This window comes from Spermophilus citellus (genome assembly GCF_964194105.1).
Source record: "Spermophilus citellus genome assembly, chromosome: 18".
In the NCBI taxonomy this organism is placed as follows: Eukaryota; Metazoa; Chordata; class Mammalia; order Rodentia; family Sciuridae; genus Spermophilus; species Spermophilus citellus.
Window position 1 is genome coordinate 16,094,571 of NC_138200.1, and position 20,084 is coordinate 16,114,654.

Here is a 20,084-nt window from a genome sequence, read left to right on the forward strand (position 1 = left end):
GATCGAAATAAAACACACAGACCAGTTACCTTATTTATATTGCTAGGTCCGAGAAGGCTCACCTCTGTGGTTCCCACCTCTAGCCGCCCAGCAGGGCAGCGAGGATTACTCAGGGCTAGCAGGAGAGAGAGAGAGAGAGAGAGAGCGCACGAACAGGCCTGGGAGCAGCCCTTTATTGGGGAAGGAGAGATTCAGGGGAGAATTCCATCCAATGAAGGTTGAGGGGGGCTGCACTCCAAGGTCAGGGTCAGTGATTGGGTCCCCGGGGTCAGTGGTCAGGCACACCCCCACACGGATGGGCTCTCTCATCAGGAAAGGGTCGGGAAAGCTTCCACAGAGCCAAAGCGCCTCAGGCCCTTAACGGGAGTCACCCAATCACGTCAGAATGGCTTCCCACAGCATAGGATGAGATAGAGCCAAGTTCACAAAATCTCGGAAACTTCACAGACCGAGACACAGCTTGAAATACCCTTGACCCCAACACCAGCGTCAGAATCGGGCAGAATTATGATATGACATTTTCTAAGGTCCACCATATCCCAGTCCCCCACCCAAAGAATGGCACGCGCTGAGAAACAGCCCCAAGCACGGAGACACAACCCCGCGGTCCCCTGCTGGGCCTGGCACAGGAGGACCCCGGCGGTCACTCAGCCACAGGCCGAGCGTCTGCGCTGGACCACGCTCGCGGCTACCGGGGTTTGCTGGTCCCGACCACAGCTAGGGTCCTAAGTATTTGGCCACTGCTGCTCACTCTGGCCTCCTGACGCCAACCTTCTCTCCCACATTGAGCAAGTGGAGCCCCCCTACCCGCCCTCATTCCCCAGCGGGGGCGGATTTGCGCCTGTTTCCCCGCGCGCCTGCGCAGTCCGAAAAGAAACGAAAGTCCAGGATCCTCCGGGTCCCCTCGTTTAGAAGCGGCGCGAAGCCTTGGACCGAGTGAAAGAGCCAGAGCATACGGCCTTCTGGTTTGGAGCTAGAGCACCCACAAGGGAGCAGGCCTGGATTATTAGCAGTAGCACGGGCCATTCACAGGGCCACCACAGGACGCCGGCTCCTCCGGGCGCTACTTCCCTGCTCAGCCTCATCGTCTTCCAGCCCAGAGAAGCCCGGGACGCGCCCCCGTCCCCGCGCCTGCGCAGTGAGGACTGAACGCTCCGGTATCCCCGCGTCGCGGAATTCGGGGCTGGGCAGCTGTCGGGTCCGGTGAGGACTGAGCGCGGTGAGCCAGGATCGGGTGTGGCAGCCGTGTTTCTGGGGGAAAGGAGCGCGGGACCGGCCAGGCTCTGCGGATCCTGAGCCCCTGGGGCCTGAGTGGCAGTAGCGGTGGCCCGTCCCGTTTTGTGGGTGCGGCCTATTCTGCAATATGAGAACCAGAGACCCCGTGCACCACCTAGGCCTGGCGGTAAAGAAGGCCCTAGAGGGTCTCTGGTCAGAGCTGGAGGGCCACAGTGGAAGTCCCCAGCAAAACCCCGGGAACTAAATTCCGGTCAGGCCTCTGGGGACTAGGAGGACCCGCTCGACAGTTCTGAACAGAATATCGTGGCGGCCCACCGCGGTGGGAGATGGCTCAGGTGTCCAGCTACATCTTATTTATAGATGTGAACCCAGATAGGGGTGACTGCGAGCCTTCTCCCATCTCCTCGTTTGTATTCATGCATGCATGCAGGTGGGGGTTATCCAGAGCCATTGGAGCATGGAGGGTGGGTTCTGAGAGTCCAGAAAAACCCTGGGTGTCATGAACCCTCTCTGCTTCCCTTGTCCTGCCAGTCTCCAGAAAACAGCCTTGGAAAGGTGAAGCGCATCGCTGTTGCTCCTCGAAGAGCCAGATTTCATATGAGTTTGTGTGGCTTCTTTGTTTCTATGAAATGCATTTCATTTTCAGAACACAGGATTATTTGATTACCTTTCCTTGAAAGGACTTAAGAGTGATCTGTTCATTGCCTTAGGATTTCCCTACATAGTCAATGGGAAGGGACCTAATTAAGAGATTACTTTTTGAGCACTGATTTTCGAAGGATTATGAAGATCAGGAAATACGCCTGCGTGAAGGTTAATGTTCATGCTTTGTTTTGAGCTGTGATTTGTATTCCGGAGTAAGAGTAGAGTTTTGTTTTGTTTTTTTTTTTAGGTTTTGAGACTTTTTTTTTTTTTAAATCTAGGAAATTCATGAATGAAATTTCAGTATCAGGGCTGGGGTTTGTGGCTCAGTGCTAGAGCGCTCACCTGGCACCTGTGAGGCACTGGGTTCGATCCTCAGTACCACATCAAAATAAATAAAATAAGGGTATTGTCCATCTACAACTAAGGAAATTATTTTTAAAAAGAAAAAGAAAATAAATAAAATTTCAGCACTAGACAGGTGTGGTTTGAGGTTTGGTGTATCTGTGGATGGACCCCGAAAGGTATTGAATGATAGTGGCTAAGAATGTTGCACCCAGATTAAGAGGATTTGAATGCCTTCTTTGATAATGTTGAATTTGTAAATTCCAGATGAGACATATAAAACAGTTTTTTGTAAGATTTTTCTCGGAGTTTTGGAAAGCTATTAGCCAGAATCTTGATGTGATAAGACATAACATTTTTCTTTAAAAAAAATTTAAATGTGTGTGTAGAGTTAAGAACCTGTTGTACATTTATGTTTAAATAATTCTAAAGATGAGGGGTCAGGGGAGCATTTGAATCCTGACTGTGACCCAAATTTGAGTGACTTTGGGTTGTTTCATGCCAGTTTCTTCATGTGTAAAGTCAAAATTGTAATAGTATATACTTCAAAGGGCAGTTTTTTTTAAAGGTATTTTTTAGTTTTTTTTTTTTTTTTTAATGCGGTGCTAAGAATCAAACCCCGTGCCTCACACAAGTGAGGCAAATGCTGTACCACTAAGCCACAACTCCAGCCTTGAAAGGACAGTGTTTAAGATTACATGAATTAATATCTGTATAACTCATATCTGTCACTTAATCTCAAATTAATAATATCTCTTCCCATTAAATGGTGATGGTGAGTCATTGTCTTTATCAAGCATTTGGGAAGTTAACAATTATTTTCCAAGCTTACAAAAACGAAATTAGCCAGGTACAGTAGCGCATGCCTGTAATCCAGCTGCTCAGGAGGCTGAGACAGGAGGATCATGAGTTAAAACCAGCTTCAGCAAAAGCAAGATGCTAAGCAACTCAGTGAAACCCTGTCTCTAAAATACCAAAAAAAAAAAAAAAAAAAAAAATAGGGCTTGGGATGTGGCTCAGTGGTTGAGTGCCCCTGAGTCCAATCTCCAGTACCCAAAAAACAAAAACAAAACAAAAAAAATTATTTTGATTTAGAGAAGGAAAAGACTGTGTAAGGATGGCAGAATTGTCTGAGTATAACTCAGTCTATAATGGTGACATAACCACAATAAAATAAACTAAATATTCATTTACCCTGAAAAGGAATTAAAACCATATTGGAAGGATAAGGGGACTTCAGCTGGGCATATGTGGGGTTGAGGTAGGTGATAAAAGATAGTTTAAACTATACCTTTCACAATAGGAAGTGACTAAGTAATGATTAAAGCCAAAAATTCAGAATAAGCATTATTAGTATGTTATTTAAATGTACAAAACATAATGGGCTAGGGATATAGCTCAGTAGTAGAGTGCTTGCTTAGCATGTGCAAAGCCTTCAGTCCTGTCCCCCATAACATCTCCATGAAAAGAAACATGTACAGATTTTAAATACCAAAAGAAGCAAACTAAAAGAGGTAAAGATGGTTATCTTTACATTTGGAAGATGAGGGTCAGGACATCAGGAATAGAACTTTTAGAACTTTTTATAATATTTCTTTTACAGCTATTTTGAATTATGCCCAGGTTTAAGTGACCCAGACTTGTAAGTTTTTAATTAAAAAATTCATAAACTCCAGCAAAGAACAAAGTAAAGATTACCTGGGGGCTGGAGTTGTGGCTCAATGGTAGAGCCCTTGCCTAGTGTGGGTGGGGCACTGGGTTTGATCCTCAGCACCACATAAAAAAATAAATAAAATAAAGTTATATTAAAAAAAGATTACCTGGGAACCCATCTCGTAGTGGTAGAAATTTTATAAAATACAATGAAATTTTATTACAGTTCCTAGGTTATTTTATGCACACTCATAGACATGCATGCAAGTGTATGGAGTCTTGCCAAAATACAGTCACACTACAATACTATTTTCTTTTCTTTTTTTTTTTTTAAGAGAGAGAGAGAGAGAGAGAGAGAGAGAGAGAGAGAGAATTTTCAATAGTCATTTATTTTTTTTTTAGTTTTCGGGGGACACAGTATCTTTGTTTGTATGTGGTGCTGTGGATCTAACCCGGGCTGCACGCATGCCAGGCGAGTGCACCACCGCTTGAGCCACATCCCCAGCCCTACAATACTATTTTCAAACCTGCCATCTTCCCTGAGAAGTATGTAGTGATCATTTTCCTGTGACATTAAGAAAGAATTTGCCAGGTGTGGTGGCTCACGCCTGTAATCTCAGCAGTTTGGGAGGCTGAGGCAGAGTTCAACGCCAAACTCAGCAATGGTGAGGTGCTAAGCAACTCAGTGAGACCCTGTCTCTAAGTAAAACACAAAATAGGACTGGGGATGTAGCTCAGTAGTTGAGTGCCCTTGAGTTCAATCCCCAGTACCAAAAAAAAAAAAAAAAAAAAAATATTTCCTTCATTATTAATGGGTATTTCATTTCCATTGAGAGAATACATAATAATTTAACGTTCTTGAAAAACATTTAGCTTTTTGGTCTCATTATAAACAATTTCTCTCTGTACACCATTTCATTCTTTGTGTCAGACCAAGAAGTACCATCTATTTTTCAGATTTGTTAAATCATTTCATTTAATATGTGTCTCCTTACTTATTAGTAGGTTTTAACTAATATATAGATGAGTTATTTTTTACTTCCTAAAAAATAATTCATGCTCAGTGTTCACAGATTTACTTGTATCCTGTCTGGGTACCAAGGAAAACTGGATAATAATTGAGATCATGCAGGCATTATTGATGATCCCCAATAGGAAAATAGTGAGCAGTGAACTCTGAGGATTCTGGGTTAGTTAAGCCTAGGGAAAGGGACCAGTGGACAGCTGCAGTTTTGCTGTGATAAAGGCTCTCCACATGGTCTGCACAGGTGGTTCTTGAAATGTGGCCTCTGGACCAGCAGCATCAGCATCACCTGAAAACTTTTTAGAAATGCATATTCAGAAGGGCAATCCCAAATCTCCTGAATACCAAACTCTGGGAGTAAAGTTCAACAGTCTTAAAAAAAAAAAAAAGTTCAACAGTCTTTTTTTTAAAAAAAAATTGTTCAATTTAGATATATATGACAATAGAATGTATTTTGAACATAGTATACATACATGGAGTGTAACTTACTCTAATTAGGATCCCATTCTTGAGGTTGAACTTGATCTGGAATTTCCCTGGTCACGTATTCACATATGAAAATTATGTCTAGTTTATTCCATTGTTTTTCTTATTCCTGTCTCCCTTTGTCTAATACTTCATTCCCCTTTGTCTAATCCATTGAACTTCTATTCTCCCCCCACCTAAGTGTTAGCATCCACAAATAAGAAAGAACATTTGACCTTTGTTTTTTTTTTTTTTTTTTTTTGGAATTGGCTTATTTCACTTAGTGGATAGTCTTCAGATCCTTCTATTTATTAGCAAAGGTCATAAAGTCATTCTTTTTATGGCTAAGTAATATTCCATTGTGTAGATATAACCACATTTTCTTCATCCATTCATCTATTGAAGGGTACTAGGGTGGTTCCATTGCTTAGCTATTGTGAGTTGAGCTACTATAAATATTAATGTGGCTACAACACTGTAGTATGCTGATTTTAAGTCCTTTGGATATATACCAAGGAGTGGTATAACCAGGTCAAATGTTGGTTGCATTCCTAGTTTTCTGAGGAATCTCCATACTCAGCAGTCTCTTTAACAAGTCCTCTAGTTGATTCTGATATGCACTTAAGTTTGGTTGCCAAATTTTGCTGCCCATTATAACCTTCAAAGGGGATTTTATAAAAACCTGTGGAGGTATTTTAAAATCCTGATTTCCAGGTCATGTACTATACTGATTAAATCAGAATGTTTCAGATGGGAGTCAGTATATTTTAAAGATCTCCAGGTTATCCAATTTACAGCAAAGCTTGAGAAATTTTTGTCTATGTTATTTTCTATCTCTAGGTTTGTGGAGGTCAAACAGATTTCTAAATCCAAGAAGGAAGTTCTGGATTAGAAAGTGTAGACTGCATTTAACCAAGAAAGCGGGAATGGAGGGAGGAGGATCTGCTCAAGACTCTGTGCAGTGCATTGTCAGGTCCTCATCTCTGGGTGTGGCATAGAGACTACCTGGTAGCCCTCCTGTTGAAGTGTCTGAGCATGTGCTTTGATTCAGAAGAGTCTGCTCTGTGTCTATTCCTTGTACAGCATATTTCCCTATAGTTTTGGGAAGAGTTCTTAATTACCTCTTACTTTCATGACCTGTCTGTGTGTTGGGAGCCACAGTTGCATGTAGGGATGGGAAAATGGTATATATGATTTTTAAATTTTGGAAACTGTTCTTATGACCTTACATTGTTCCTATAGCTCCGGCCTCTGTGGACTCTGCTTCTTCAATAAATGAACCTTGAGGAAAACTGACCATTTCTTGCAGTTCTAAAATCATGGCTCATGTAAGTTGGTTTTTCTATTTGAAATTCCATCTTTATTTTTCCAGGGTATGTGAACATTTTTATTGTTATTCTGAAACTTCTTAAAGAGCCCCATCCAATAACTGCTCCCTAGTGAGGGATGGAGCCCAACATCTCAGGTACCTCCTGTATACTCCTCTTTTTTCCACCTTGTCCACCTGTGCATTGACCAAATCATTCAGCATCTCCTTTGTACTTGGTCTCTGTCTAGAGCAGGTGAAGCAGAAATGAATTCCCTGGGTTGGGGGGTGGTATTTGATCTGAGGCTTTTAGGGTCAGAGAACACTGATCCTAAGAACACTGCCCAAAAGAATTATAATGTGAGCTATATGTGTAAGTTTAAATTTTCTCTTTTTTTAAATTTTTTTTAAAAATATATTTATTTTTTAGTTGTAGTTGGACACAGTACTTTTATTTTATTAATTTATTTTTATGTGGTGCTGAGGACCAAACCCAGGACTTCACACATGCTAGGTGAGCACTCTACCACTGAGCTACAACCCCAGACCATAAGTTGAAATTTTCTAGTAGTCACATTCTAAACATATAGAATGATATACAAGGCAGGTATATAATTTAAATATCTTAGTATTTATATTAAAAAACAGGTGCAGTTAATTTTAATGTTTTATTTACCCAGGATAGCCAAAATATTATCATTTCAAAGTATAATTAATATAAAAATTGAGATATTTTACATTCTTTTTTTTCTTTCTAAAGTCATTACTATGTGGTATGTATTTTGCATGTACAGCACACCTGAATTTGGACTACTCATAATTTAATTGCTCAGCAACCACATTTCTAAGCTAGGATGTTTGATATTGCAACTTTAGAATTTTGTATAATGTAAATTCAAAATATCATTTAATATATTTAAAAGTATAGAAATATCTAAATACAACTATTATTAAGCCTAATATCAAAAAATTGACTACTGTATGCTAAATTTTAAGTTCAATAAATGATTTGTTATAATAAGAAAAAATGCAAATGATACAATTTAACAATAAAGTTTGGTCTGAAAGAAATTATTATTTTTTTTTTAGTATTTTGTTTTAGTTGTAGTTGAACACAATACCTTTATTTTATTTTTAGTTTTAGATGAACACAACACCTTTATTTTATGTATTTTTATGCAGTGCTGAGGATCGAACACAGTGCCTCACACACACTAGGCAAGTACTCTACCACTGAGCCACAACCCCAGCTCCAGGAAGAAATTCTTTAAGTTCATGTAAACACTACTTTTTTTAAAAATAGAGATTTTATAGTTCATTTAGGGGAAATTTTTCTTTTTTCTTTTTTTTTTTTAGTTTTCTGCAGACACAACATCTTTGTTTATATGTGGTGCTGAAGACAAACCTGGGCCGCACGCATGCCAGGCGAGCACGCTACCGCTTGAGCCACATCCCCAGCCCCTAGGGGAAATTTTTCATCAATTGTTTTTTTCTGATTCTTAAAGGAAAAGATAATAGGTTCTTATGAATCTATTTCAGTTAATAGGGAAATTCTGATAATTACCTGAACATTAATTAGGTATTCCATTTTATATGGAAGTTTTAGCTGTAGCAATTGTGGGCAAACTACATTTGAAGTTGTAATCAAATTTGGCCTGAGAACTGTATTTATACAGCTTGCAAGCAGATGATATTTTGAAAGAACTGGTTTTTAAAAAAGAATATGCAACGTGGATGTGGTATGCAGAGCCTACAATATTGACCTCTTATGGAAAATGTCTGCCAACCCCTCATACACATTAAGAAATGCTTCAAGAGGCCTGGGAATGTAGCTCACTGGTAGAGTACTTACTTAGCATATGCAAAGCCCTGAGTTCGATCCTGGTACCAGAAAGAGGGAGAGGAAGAAATCTTCAAGAATATGTAGCTATTCTGTTTCCGTCAGACTTATTTCCTTATTCCCACTTACCCACATCATGGGCATCCAGCTCCAGCCTATTCACTTAACATATAAAATGAACATATAGTCAAGACCCTTCCACCACCTTGAAAACATTTTGTTTTAGTTGTAGTTGGACACAATACCTTTATTTTATTTTTATGCAGTGCTGAGGATCAAGCCCAGGGCCTCGAACGTGCTAGGGGAGCGCTCTACTGCTGAGCCACAACCCCAGCCCCTTGAAAACATTCTTTTATCTTACCAACAATACATGGGTTTGTCATTTCAGGATTTGGTGATGTTCAGAGATGTGACTGTAGACTTTTCTCAGGAGGAGTGGGAATGCCTGAACTCCTATCAGAGGAATTTATACAGAGATGTGATTTTGGAGAATTACAGCAACTTATTATCACTTGGTAAGCTTATCTGGGTCAAATAATTTAGACATTAACAAGACTGAATTTTCAGGCTCTCTTTGTAAAAACTAGCTGAATATCTCTTTGTTAAAAAGAAGCACTTTTATCTTCTCCCAAAATTCAGTGACCCTATCATCTTCCTTTGTCTATTACTACTGCTTTTTTTTTTTTTTTTTTTTTTTTTTTGTACTGGGGGTTTGGATCCAGGGGTGCTTTATCACTGAGCCACATCCCCAGCCCTTTTTTTATTTTTTATTTTGAGACAAGGTCTCACTAAGTGGCTTAGGGCCTCACTAAGTGGCTGAGGCTGGCTTTGAATTTTCAATCCTCCTGCCTCAGCCTCTGGAGCTGCTAGGATTACAGGCATGTATTACTATGCCCAACTGTTATTACTGCTCTTTAATGGCATCTGGATATAAATTCTTAAACACAACAAAAGTATTGTCAAAGAAATAAAATTCCATACTACTAGTCCATGTTATTTGTGGACTCACTTGTAATGAGAATAGGAAGATAGAGATTCTGCCTCTGCCTAACTATTAAAAAGTCTTTACATGTACACGGTGATGAGTTGAATCAACAGTTTGTCAAAACCCAAGTGGTTGCCAGGCATTGTGGCACACACCTGTAATCCCAGTGGCTCAGGAGGCTGAGGCAGGAGGATCAAGAGTTCAAAACTAGCCTCAGCAACTTATTAAGACCCTGTTTCAAAATAAAATAGGGCTTGGAAGGTGGCTCAGTAGTTAAGTGTGCCTGGGTTCAATCCCCAGTACCAAAAAAAAAAAAAAAACCAAACCTCGATTGGACATATTCAGTTTCCTGAAATAGACATATTAATTTTTTTTTTGCAGTAGTGGGGATGAAACTAGCAGCACTCTATCACTGAGCTACATCCCCAAACCTCCTTTTTATTTTTTATTTTAAGACAGACTCTTGCTAAGTTGCTAGGGCTGGCCTCGAACTTGTGATCCTCTTGCCTCAGCCTTCCAAGTTATTGGGATTACAGATGTGCACCACCATGACCAGCTGACATATTATTTTACAACTTCTAAAATAAATGAACTTTGCATTTAACATTAGGTAAATATTCTGGAAAAAAGCTTGTTATTTTTCTCTCAGCAAAATAATATCAAAAAATACCTAATAAGCATATGGTTGTGATATACTAGGGAGTTATATTAACAGACACTAAGTCAAACCTCACAACAATCCCATGTATACACAATACCATTGTCTCCTTTTTACAACTGAGCAAATTGAGGCACAGAGAGATCATATTATTTGCTTTGGTGACCCACCTGTCAGATGCAGGATTTGAAACCAGTGTTCTCAACTATAACTTTCTCTCAAAAGACAGCCTAGATGAGTTTAAATTAAAATAAGACCATGTCCCTACCTCTCAGTTCTTGTTTTTCTTTGTGATCCTGAAGTAATTCTAATTTGAGTGTTTTTAATCCTGATAACCTTTTTTGTTCTGAAAGCTTGATCAAATAAATTCTTTCTGTAATATGTTCTATTCTCTTCTGTCAAGCAGGATGTTCCATTTCTAAGCCAGACGTGATTACCCTGTTGGAACAAGGGAAGGATCCCTGGATGATTGTGAGGGATGAGAAAAGAAGATGGAGCCTAGGTGAGTGAGTGCTATTTGGGTGTTATAGACAGCATGGCACAGACCTGCTGGGAAGATTTGTTAGAAGAAAACATACCCCATAGATGGGAAGGAAACTTAGATCTTCTCTGTGTGTCATCAAAGAAACTTCATCCCCACTCAACTAACCCCTTGTTTCTTCTCTCTCACAGTAGGGGAAAACTTTCTTCCCTAATAATAACCATTTTACCTATATTTTGGATCTGACTTCTTCTAGCTCACCTTTTGTATTTTAACTTTTATATTTTATATTCATTACTCTATTATTTAGTTTACACTGTAGTGGGGTAGTCTACAAACAACAAGTAAACACTGGGGGTGTAGAGTACTTGCCTATCATGTGGGAGGCCCTGAGTTTTATGGCCAGCACTGCAAAACAGGACAACAAATAAGAGGTTTACTAAATATCCTTCAATGATTAAGTACTATAAAGATAAGTGAATAAGGTAATGATATGGAAAATTAGAATGAGTGATTTTTAGGTAGAGTGTTCAGGGAACAGGAATCAATTTGAGGAAGCTTCAGTTGACTAAAGATGGGATCATTGAGCATTAACACTCTTAATAACAATAATGATAGAATATACTCAGTTCCATAATTTTGTGTGTGTCTGTGGTGCTGGGGATCTAAACCAGGGCCTCAAGCATACTACGCAAGCACTGAGCTGAATCTCCAACCCCCTCCATAAACTCCTAATGAATATTAATAGCAAATTATTGACCATTGGAATATACTCAAGTGTTGTTAACTTATTTTAAAAACAGAAACTCAAAGGAAAAGAAGCATTTATCCTCTTAATAAAATTATTCAGTGACTAAATGAAAAAGGAATGATAGAATGTTACCAAATTTGTTTATGCTTATATTTATTTTGTGCATTGTCTCTTCACTTTATTTATTCTTTTTCATTCTTTAATGTTTCTTATGTCAATTTTTAGGGGCTTTTGTGATGTGAACATTTATACCAGGGTGGCCTGTACCCAGACACAGTAGGTTCCTGCTCAGGAAGTGTGAGGTGCCTGGGAAATAAAAAGTCTGAAATACAATCAGTAAAAAATAAAGATAGAAGCAAAAATTAGATTTAAAGAGAAGCGCCTGATGAGTCTTCCAGTCCTATTAAGAGCTAGAAATGAACAACTGAAAAAAAGGCCCCAATTCTTTATTTAAGGGGGTGTACATCAAATTCAGGGGTAAGGTTCTGCGGGAGGAGTCTTAGTTTAGTTTGGTGCTTGCTTCTTAGTGTGGCAGGGGTCTTGTAGTAAACAGGTTGATAGGCATTTTGGCAAGCTACACCCATCTCTGGGGGGTTGTGGGCCTCCACAAGGTCATTCCATCTCCCAAGCTGAGCTAGAACTTGAGTGGTAAGCTAAAACAGGGTGCCAACCTGAAGTAGGCATTCTCAAACCAGGGGGTTCTGCCTGGGAGTTTTTACAACTGAGTTTCCTTTCCTAATGGTTTAAGCATCACTCAGTTTACCCATGGGTCCCCGCAAACATTAACATTTGCTTGCTTTTCTTACGAATGTTTTAGCACTTTATTTTGATTTGGATTATGACTTTCCTTTTTATATTGCTCATTTAACTTGCAAGTAAGTCCCACAATTAGCATCTTAGGTTTATCATACCTTTTTGCTTTTACTGGTGCATGATAGCTGGTTCATTTTGACATGATCATACATGCATGCAATTTAATCTACTCCATTTTAGCCCCTAGTGTCTCCTCTTACCCTTTTCTCCTCCCTTCCCCTTTTCCCTTTTTCATGCCTTGTTAACTGCCTACTCATTTACTACTATTATATAGCCAGTCATGGTCATCTATCTATCATTTATGTCTTGTCTTATTGAGACCCTAAATTGACTTTCTCCGCAAAATTCTACAAAGTTGCATTTTTTTTTTGTTTTCTTAAGTAGGGAAATAGAGAAACAGACGTATAGTTTTCTTAATAGTATTTTGTGCACCGTTCATTTACCTTTCTTCACTCACATTTTACCCATACTACTGAAATTTTTATAGCCCTTTTAGTCTTTTTAGTATGTCCTTTTTCTTTTCTTTTTCTTTTTTTCTGTGCTAGGGCTTGAACCCAGAACCTCATGCATGCTATCACAGAGCTATATCCCTAGCCCTTTTTTCCCCACATTTTTTTTATTGGTGCATTATATTTGTACATATTGATAGGATCTGTTGTTACATATTTGTGTACACACACACACACACACACACACAATATAACAATTTCATTTGGCCAATATCACTCCCCAGTACTTTCTGCCTCTCTCCCTACCTCCCACCCCTTGATCTCTCTCCTTTATTGATCTCTCTTTGGTTTTTAGGAGATCCACCCCAACCTTTATTCCTTTTTCTTTCTAGCTACTGTATATACTTTTTAAAAAAATATTTAATTTTTAGTTGTAGTTGTACACAATACCTTTATTTTATTTATTTTTATGTGGTTCTGAGGATTGAACCCAGTGCTTTACATGTGCCAGGCAAGCGCTGTATGACTGAGCTACAACCCCAGACCAAAAGTGAATTTTTTTTTTTTTTTGGTACCAGGGATTGAACTCAGGAGCATTCAACCACTGAGCCACATCCCCAGCCCTATTTTGTATTTTATTTAGAGACAGGTTCTCCCTGAATTGCTTAGTGCCTCGCAAAGTTACTGGGGCTGGCTTTGAACTTGCGGTCCTCCTGCCTCAGCCTCCCGAGCCACTGGGATTACAGGTGTGTGCTACTGTGCCTGGCCAAAAGTGAATTTTTAAAAATATAAACAAACATAAGAAAAATACACAGATCATTAGTGAACAGTTCATTGAATTTTAAGAATGTAATCACACCCATCTTGTCAACAGACTCAGAAATAGAACTTTCCTGGAATCCTACAGCCTCCCCCCACTCCTTGCAGTCATTCCTACACTCTACAGTTAACTACTCTTTGGACTTTAACAACACCATAGATTAGTTTGCTTACTTTTTACTTTATAAAAATGAAATCATACAGTATATTTTGTATTATGTCTGACTTTGTTTACTCACCAGGATGTCTGGATTTGTCCTCACTGTTGCATGATTGTAGAGTGTTCTTCATTTCTGCTGTACACTCTGGTGCTGTGCTGATGTGCCATCATTTCTTAGCCATTCATCTGTTGATGAACACTGAGATTCTTTCCAGTTTGGGCATTTTACAGAGAATATATATATATATATATATATATATATATATATTAAAATGCTTTCTTTTTAGAAAGCATTAAATTTTTATCACAAAATTGCTAAGAAAATACACATCTTTTTACTCAGAATTTATTCACCTTTTACTATGGAATAAACGTGTTGTTAAGCATGAAAAATCATTAAGATACACTAAGAAGTACCCCCAATGGATTTGGCTATGAGGACTTCAGGGACAATATGGAGAAGGGTATGGAGTATACAGGTTGAGTATTTAAAACATAGATGTGCATCATTAAATAACTCAAATGAAGATAAATAAGTAGAACTTCTCATTACCTGGTTATAAATGGAGACAATTTCTCTCCTCACCATGCCAAGTAGGACTTCAGCTGCAGTGGAGATATCTGCAAGTGTAAGTAGAGAGGCTGTCAAAAGGGTTGTCAGGTGGAAATAATAAAAGAATACTTAAATAAGCTAGGTACAGTGGCACACTCCTATAATCTCAGATACTTAGGAGGTTGAGGCAGGAAGATTGCCAAATCTGAGGCCAGTTCAGGCAGCTTAATAAGACTCTGTCTCCAAAAATAAAAATTAGAAGGACTGGGGGTGGAGCTTAATGGTAGTGCACTTACTTAGCATGTGCACTGCCCTGAGCTCAATCCTTAGTATTCAAAGGAAAAAGTGTGTTTAATCAAGGCATAGGTTTGGAGATTGGGCTGCATATTTATTGTTAACTACTTATGGGAATTTAATAATTAGTAGTTACTATGTACTATTGGTCTGTTAATCAGTGGTGAGTGAATATTTGTTTCTGTAAGAAAATAACAAGAATAATCAGCAGGGATATACATGAGTAAAAAAAAAAATTGAGAAAATATTAAGCCAGTAACTAGGATAGAAAATAAAGAACATAAAATAGAAGTCAGCGGGGCTAGTTTTCTGAATTTTCAGATGATACATGACTAGTGAAAGGAATCCGGCCCTGTAAACCCAAGTTGGGATTCCCAGGAGATTCAACAGCTGATGAAAAGCTGTAAGAAATGAAGATTGTCACATGTTCTAGGAACTGAGAAGGAGGCAAGTGTGACAGTAAGAGAGGCAGCAAAGGGGACACCGGGTGAAGCTGATGCATAATGGTGAGCTGAAGCCCAGCTATTCACGGGGAAGTGTTTACACTTTTTTTTTATACTTTCTTTTTTATTTTCAAGAAGATAAAAACTACTTATTTTTTTTATCTTTAAGAAGATAAAAAATAAGTAGGGATTAAAATTAAAAATTAAAGTAGGGGGGCTAAGGCTGTGGCTCAGTGGTAGAGTGCTTGCCTAGCATGTGTGAGGCACTGGGTTCGATTCTCAGCACCACATATAAATAAATGAATAAAATAAGGTTCATAGATCTAAAAAATATTTTTAAAAAATTAAAGTAGGATTCTCAAACTTTAGTCTTCATCCAGATAATCAAGTCTTAACTCACCATTTCTCTATTCCTTTTTGCTTTTTTGATTTTTTTCCAATTATATGATTATTTTAGGTTTATTTAGCCCATTTGCTTCAAGTGAGATTTATTTTCTGTGGTGTTTTTGTTTTCTATGGTAAAATTTTTATTTGCTTATTTATTTCATCAAGGATAGAAAAATATTGTGTTTATCTTATTTCCTTTCAGATTTGGAATCCAAATATGACACTAAAAAGTTATTTCAAGAAAAGGATATTTATGAAATAAATTTATCTCAGTGGGAAATAATGGAAAGAATTAAAAGTCGTGACCTTGATTATTCTATTTTTGGAAAAGACGGTGAATATAAAAAGTTTGAGGAACAAGAGGGTCCTCACAAAGTCAATTTCAGGCAAGTGACAAAAAACACCCCTGAAAAAATACCCACTTACAGAAAACTCACATCTCTTGCTCTATATCAGAAAAGTCATAATAGAGAAAAGCCCTATGAATGTGGGGAATGTGGAAAGGCTTTTAGAGTACGCCAACAACTTACTTTCCATCAGAGAATCCATACCGGTGAGAAACCCTATGAATGCAAAGAATGTGGAAAGGCCTTTAGACAATGTGCCCACCTGAGTAGACATCAGAGAATTCATACATCTGACAAACTCTATGAATGTAAAAAGTGTGGGAAGATCTTTACATGTAGCTCAGACCTTCGAGTACATCAGAGAATTCATATTGGTGAGAAACCATATGAATGTAAGGAATGTGGGAAAGCCTTCAGAGTTCGGGGACAGCTTACTCTCCATCAGCGCATTCACACTGGTGAGAAACCCTATGAGTGTAAGGAATGTGGGAAGACCTTCAGACAGTATGCACACCTTACTCGACACCAGAGACTTAACATTGGTGAGAAGTGCTATGAGTGTAAGGAATGCGGTCAGGCTTTTCTGTGCAGTACCGGCCTTCGAATCCACCACAAACACCATACAGGTGAAAAACCCTATGATTGCAAGGAGTGCGGAAAGGCCTTTAGGGTACGCCAACAACTTACACTACATCAGAGGATTCACACAGGTGAGAAGCCCTATGATTGTAAGGAGTGTGGGAAGACCTTTAGTCGCGGCTATCACCTGACTCTCCATCAGAGAATTCATACAGGTGAGAAACCTTACGAATGCAAGGAATGTCAGAAGTTCTTTCGTCGTTACTCAGAACTTATTTCACATCAAGGTATTCATATTGGAGAGAAACCTTATGACTGTAAGGAATGTGGGAAAGCCTTTAGGCTGTTCTCACAACTTACTCAACACCAGAGCATTCATTTTGGTGAGAAACCCTATAAATGTAAGGAATGTGAGAAGACTTTCCGACTGCTCTCACAGCTTACTCAACATCAGAGCATTCACACTGGTGAGAAACCCTATGACTGTAAGGAATGTGGAAAGGCCTTTAGACTTCATTCATCACTTATTCAACATCAGAGAATTCACTCTGGTGAGAAACCCTACAAATGTTCAGAATGTAAGAAGGCCTTCAGACAACATTCACACCTCACTTACCATCAGCGAATTCATAATGTAACTTAGTAATTATAAGAATCCTTCAAATGTGAACGTAGTATTAAAGAGCATTAGAAAATAAATTCTAGAGGAAAATTTTCCAATGTAGGAATCCTTTTTGCTTCATGCTCACAACTTACTATAAAGTTTGTATTTAAAGAAAACATGTTAATTTAATGACTATGTAGAAGCCTTTTTTCACATTCAAGCCATGTTAAACTATAGGAAATTCACTCTAGAAAGGAACTTTGTTAAAGAAGGGTGAAAAAGCTTTTGTCCTTACCTTTTATCATCCCTATTCTTCTATCTGTGTAGTGTACCTATGAAAGTTGACAGAGCACCATCTCATTCTAAAAATAGATAAATAAAAAGAAAGAAAAGTCATTTAGCCTGTATTTCCTATGTAAACTGTATTTCAGGAAAACCAGAAGTTGACGAAGTAGTTGATGATGTAGAACTAATTCTTCATAGAGGTCAAAGCCAGTAAGTGAAAGGTTGACTTGAACGTTATGGTGATGGATCAGGCTGTCAACATCTGAATCCACTGATCAGAAGTAGGACAAGAAAATGTTCTGTGCCTCCTAATGTGATGCAATGAAATACAAACATCTCACCAAAAATGTTGAACGTGAATTTAAGCCTGAAGATCCAACTCCAAGTTTAGAAAAAGTAGGGAATGGAAGAACAAATTCCATGACACAACAAAAAGCTAATGTAAATGTGGGTGTCTACAAGAGGAGTGACCCGGCTTCTCGACCAATAAAAGAACATTGAAAAAAGTAGCTAGAACTCCTAAGATATTGAAAAAACTTTAGAGACATATCAATCAAATACAATGAATGGATGGTTCTTTTTCAGGTCATGACATTTTCACAGCAACTGAGAAAATAAGAATGTTTCTAGTAGTAAATTAAGAAACCATGTTTTTATTGGGTGTGGAGAATAGCATTTTGGTTATATAAAAAAAGTCTGTTCATTAGGGATAAATTCTGAAATTTATATATACAAGATGTTGTGATACCTTGAATGTTCTTTAAATGTTCATTCAAAAGAAGTGAGGGCAAGGCATGGGAGGACACGCTTGTAATGCCAGCAGCTCAAGAGGCTGAGGCAGAAGGATCACAAGGCTAGCCTGAGCAACTTAGTGAGACCCTGTCTCAAAATAAAAAGGGCTGGGGATGTGGCTCAGTGGTTAAGTGCCCTTGGGTTCAATCCCCCATACCAAATTAAAAAAAAAAGAAAGAAAAGAAAGCAAAGTGAGGGGGATAATGTAAGTTTGGTAAAAAGATAGCCAACTAGATGTTGGGTGCATGTTTTCTATTTGTTTTGTTTTTGTAATTCTGAGTTCTTATGTATTTGAAAATTTCTAAAATGTTCTTCTAAAGAAAATTAATGATGAAATTATAGCCAGTTTGAAAAGGATAATTTTTAAATGCCTAATATTAAAATTTTTGGATGTTGCCAAAGATCTACACATTGGCATATTAAATATACTATAATGTATTGAGAAAGTTGTGACAAAGGTTTCAAATTTTGCTTATTCACATCCTGTCTCTGTATCTATTACAGTACCTGTCACACAGTAGGCATTTCATATGTACAAAAAATAAGTGAAGAAAAGCAGTGACTATAACTAAATGTGGAAATGTGAATTTGACCTGCACTAATATTGTAGTCACTAGCAACATGTGGGATCACTTGAAATTGAGTGTTGAACACTTGAAATGTGACCAGTCCAAATTAAAATGGTGTTAAATGTAAAATACAAACAAGATGGTGAAGATTAAGTTCTAAAAAAAAAGTTTTTCTTATTGAAATGATAATATATTAGATATATGGCTCAATACATGATACATTTTAATGATATAGTATAATGAATTTTAAAATACATTCAAATTAATTTCATTACTTGTTGCTTTTTAATGTGACTATTGGAAAATTTTAAATTATGTGGTTTGTACTTGTCTATTGTCAGCATTGGTATAAAAAATAAAAATATACACTTTATCCAATGGCGTTTTCTTTTAAAATGGCATCAATACATCAAGAACTTGGTAGTTTGCACCAAAAAAAAAAAAAAAAAAAAAAGGCAAATAAGAAAGATAACAAAATTAAAGCTATATGAATGGGGAAATGACAGTGATGGATTTTTTAAATTATAAATTGTCTTTGCTGGATGTGCACATCCCTGTAATACCAGCAGCTTAGGAGGCTGAGGGAAGAGGATTGCAAGTTCAAAGCCAGCCTCAGCCAGGTGTGGTAGTGCATGCCTATAACCCCAGTGGCTTAGTTGTTGAACACTCAGGCAGAAGGATCACAAGTTGCCAGCCTCAGCAACAGGAAGGTGCTGAGCAATTCAGTGAAGCCCTGTCTCTAAATAAAATACAAAAAAAAAAGGGGGGGGTTGGGAATGTGGCTCAGTGGTTGAGTCCCCTGAGTTCAATCCCTGGTATCCCTACCCATCCACCCCCCGCCAACAAAAAGGCAGCCCCAGCAGTTTAGTGAGGCCCTAAGCAGCTTCAGGAGACCCTGTCTCAAAAATAAAAAGGGCTAGGTATGTGGTTCAGTGGTTAAGCACTGCTGGGTTCAATCCATAGTACAAAATAAAAAGGTGGTTCTGGGGCTGGGGTTGTAGCTCAAGAGTAGAGTACTTAGGGCTGGGGATGTGGCTCAAGCAGTAGCGAGCTCGCCTGGCATCCGTGCGGCTCTGGGTTTGATCCTCAGCACCACATACAAATAAAATAAAGATGTTGTGTCTGCCAAAAACTAAAAAATAAATATTAAAAAATTCTCTCTCTCTCTCTCTAAAAAAAAAAAAAAAAAGAGTAGAGTACTTGCCTAGCACGTATAAGGCACGGGGCTTGATCCTCAGCACCACATAAATAAATAAAGGCTTTGTGTTCATCTACAACTAAAAATTTAAAAAGGTTGTTTTACTTTATAAGTATATAAAAGTGTGTACTCTTATATAGAGTATATATTTATACACTGTATTGTATTTTTAAATATCAAAAAGTTATAATTATTTTCTGGAAAAAAATTTCAAAATTATCTCAACATGCTGAAGAAAACTTAAGTAAACAATAAATGAAGGAAAAATTAAGACAGTTAAAAGATATCCCTTCTAAAAACTTACATTTATAATCTGATTTTTTATGAGAAAAAAACTTAACTACATCTTTTCTAACATTTTACAAGACTAACCTAAAACTGATTATAAAACTAGATGAGGGGGCCC

At 38.1% G+C, this 20,084-nt stretch overlaps 1 protein-coding gene across 3 annotated transcripts; it reads left to right on the top strand.

Moving 5' to 3' along the window:
* The first annotated feature begins 890 nt into the window (after positions 1-890).
* On the top strand, positions 891-18,831 carry ZFP30 (ZFP30 zinc finger protein). 3 transcript variants are annotated; one of them, XM_081273296.1, is made up of 5 exons: positions 891-1,219; positions 6,608-6,693; positions 8,900-9,026; positions 10,558-10,656; positions 15,507-18,831. In XM_081273296.1, exons 2-5 carry the CDS (start codon positions 6,685-6,687, stop codon positions 16,871-16,873), a joined length of 1,602 nt encoding a protein of 533 aa, XP_081129422.1. In that variant the 5' UTR covers positions 891-1,219; positions 6,608-6,684; the 3' UTR covers positions 16,874-18,831. The 3 variants fall into 3 exon arrangements, with proteins under 3 accessions (XP_081129422.1, XP_081129424.1, XP_081129423.1); XM_081273298.1 differs by having other exon boundaries at positions 10,561-10,656; XM_081273297.1 differs by having other exon boundaries at positions 891-1,203.
* Positions 18,832-20,084: the final 1,253 nt, after the last annotated feature.